The following is a 2,419-nucleotide window of genomic DNA, read 5'->3' as shown; positions in this document are numbered from 1 at the left end:
ATTGAATTGTTTGGAACTTTTGCATACTTTTGGTAGTTCCTATGCATTTAGGATTCTGCCCATTTCCTCAAGCTTCTCCAACTTGTTGGAATACAATTTTTTAATAGTAATTACTATCTTCTATTGTGATTTCTCCATTTTCATTTCTAGTCCCATTAATGTGAGTGTCCTTTCTCTTTCTTTTAGTAAGTTTGGTAGAGTGCTTATCTCTTTTGTTTCTTCTCTAAGAAGCTTCTATTGTGGAACAGCTTTGCCAAAGCAGCTTTCATGTCCTTATTTCTGAGACTATAGATGAAAGGATTTAACATGGGTGTCACAGCCATGTACATCACAGTTATCACTGCATCCTTTAAGCTATAACTTGTTAGAGGTCGGAAATACATGCCCATAACTGTCCCATAATACAAAGAAACAACTATAAGGTGAGAGCCACAGGTGGAGATGGCTTTGCTTATGCCCTTAGTGGATGGAACACGTAAGACTGTGAAAACAACACGGACATAGGAGATAATAATGCACAGCAATGGCACAGAGAAAACACCAACTCCTAGGTACATCATCTTCACGTTAAAGTGGATATCAGAACAGGACAGCTGGAGCAAGGGGGTAATGTCACAGTAGAAGTTGGCCACTTCTTTGTTGCCACAGAAGGACAGATTGGCTGTGAATAGAGTGTGGGGAAGGGCATTGGCATTTCCAACCACCCAAGATCCAACAACCAGCAGGACACAGGACCGTGGGCTCATGATTGTTGCATAATGAAGTGGACGGCTGATGGCCATGGCTCGGTCATAGGCCATTGCAGCTAAGATGTAGCTATCTGTGTTACCCAAGGCTATCATGAAAAACATCTGTGTGAGGCATCCCTCAAAGGATATGGTTTTACTACCCAGAAGATGGTTAACCAGTGTCTTGGGGATTGTTACAGATGAGAAAAAAATGTCAACAAGGGAGAGATTGGCAAGGAAAAAGTACATGGGGTTGTGTAGGTGAGTGTTATAACAGATGGCCATGATGATGAGCATATTTCCAATCAGTGTGATAGGGTAAATGAAGAAGAAGAGAGTAAAGAAGAAATCTTCCTGTTCCTGCTGGCCAGTAACTCCCAGGAGGATGAAATCCAAACTAGAAGACTGATTTTCTTCTCTCATGGCTTCTTCAACATGAAGGACAAGGGAATTGAGCATCATTAGTGCAGTTACTATGTGTAATGATCTCGCATATTCACCTTTGACTCAAGTGATCTCCTTTCTGAACATCTGAGCTTATGATATCTAGAGATAACTAGTACAGTGGGTCAAAATCTCTATTAGTGAATGAGACTGGACACTTATATGTAATTTAGTGTAATGTAATGCAATGTAATGTAATGTAATGTAATATATGGGTCTTATCCTCCCAACCAGTCCTGTCACATAACACCTAGGATTTAATAATCTCAAATTCCATATTCCACAGTCTAGATAGACTTTTTGTTAGCTTTTACAGGAGAAATAATGACTCTTTTACATAAATACTTATTCAACATATGAGTCAGAGTGTCTACTCTTAAGGACTGTATATTTTAATAGAGAAACTAGAATTACACACTAATTTCATTATAGATGATAAGACTTCATTTTGAAGTCTTTGAGAAAGTACCGTAGTAAGAAGGGTTTGTTAGTAGAATTAGGAGTTTTTTTTATTGAGAAAACACAGTGGTTCCAGAATCCAGGAGAAAATAGCTGTCTACAATGGCACTAGAAAGTTGTAAATCACAATATTCCCTGGATTTAGATACCACAATAACCTCAGTGAGTTTTCTCCCAGGTGTTCTCTGTTCAAGACAGATCTTCATCACTCTCTTTTATAGTTTTATCTTTTTTTTTTTTTGGCAAACTCATATATATATTTCTTTTGTTGACTCATTGTATTGGTCAGCTTTCTTATTGCTAGGGCAAAATATCTGACTTACACAGCTCACAGAAAGAGATGGTTTATGGTTTGAGCAGTTTCAGTCTATGGGCAGCTGGCTTCCCAGCAGACAAGGGGTGGAAGGGTATGGTGGAGGAAGGTGGCTCAACTTATGACATCTGGGAATCAGAGAACAGGGAAAGAGCCAGTTCCAGTCCACGACCCACCCAGACATACCTGAAAGATTGCTTTCTTAATGTCCTAGGTGTCTATCCAGCTAATCAACTTGATAATGAAGATTAACTCGCACATTCATGCAACTTCATAGTGACTACAACTATTCCTTAGTAAAACTTCCGTTTGTTTCTATGGGCTTTCACCTGCCACCCCATATATTCAGGCTTGCTCATCCTGTCAACATGTCCTGCTGAGCCCCATCTATATGCAGCCTAAGAAGACTGCAAGATTTTGAGGGTGGGAAAATAATATGCTGTTTATTTTTTAACTCTTCCAGGTAGATTTGTGT

At 39.2% G+C, this 2,419-nt stretch overlaps 1 protein-coding gene across 1 annotated transcript; it reads right to left on the bottom strand.

The window, feature by feature from the left end:
* Positions 1-203: 203 nt before the first annotated feature.
* Positions 204-1,151, bottom strand: LOC101563138 (olfactory receptor 1A1). The gene has a single exon (XM_004635467.1). It carries the CDS (start codon positions 1,149-1,151, stop codon positions 204-206), a length of 948 nt encoding a protein of 315 aa, XP_004635524.1.
* Positions 1,152-2,419: the final 1,268 nt, after the last annotated feature.

The sequence above is a fragment of the Octodon degus genome, unplaced genomic scaffold, assembly GCF_000260255.1.
Source record: "Octodon degus isolate 3935 unplaced genomic scaffold, OctDeg1.0 scaffold00072, whole genome shotgun sequence".
NCBI classification, from domain to species: domain Eukaryota; kingdom Metazoa; phylum Chordata; class Mammalia; order Rodentia; family Octodontidae; genus Octodon; species Octodon degus.
The sequence above is the reverse complement of the archived record's forward strand: the minus strand, read 5'-3'. Positions and strand labels throughout refer to the sequence as shown.

Bases quoted from the DNA above. Each gene is read 5' to 3' on its own strand.
- LOC101563138 (XM_004635467.1), bottom strand. From the start codon at position 1,151: ATGAGAGAAGAAAATCAGTCTTCTAGTTTGGATTTCATCCTCCTGGGA.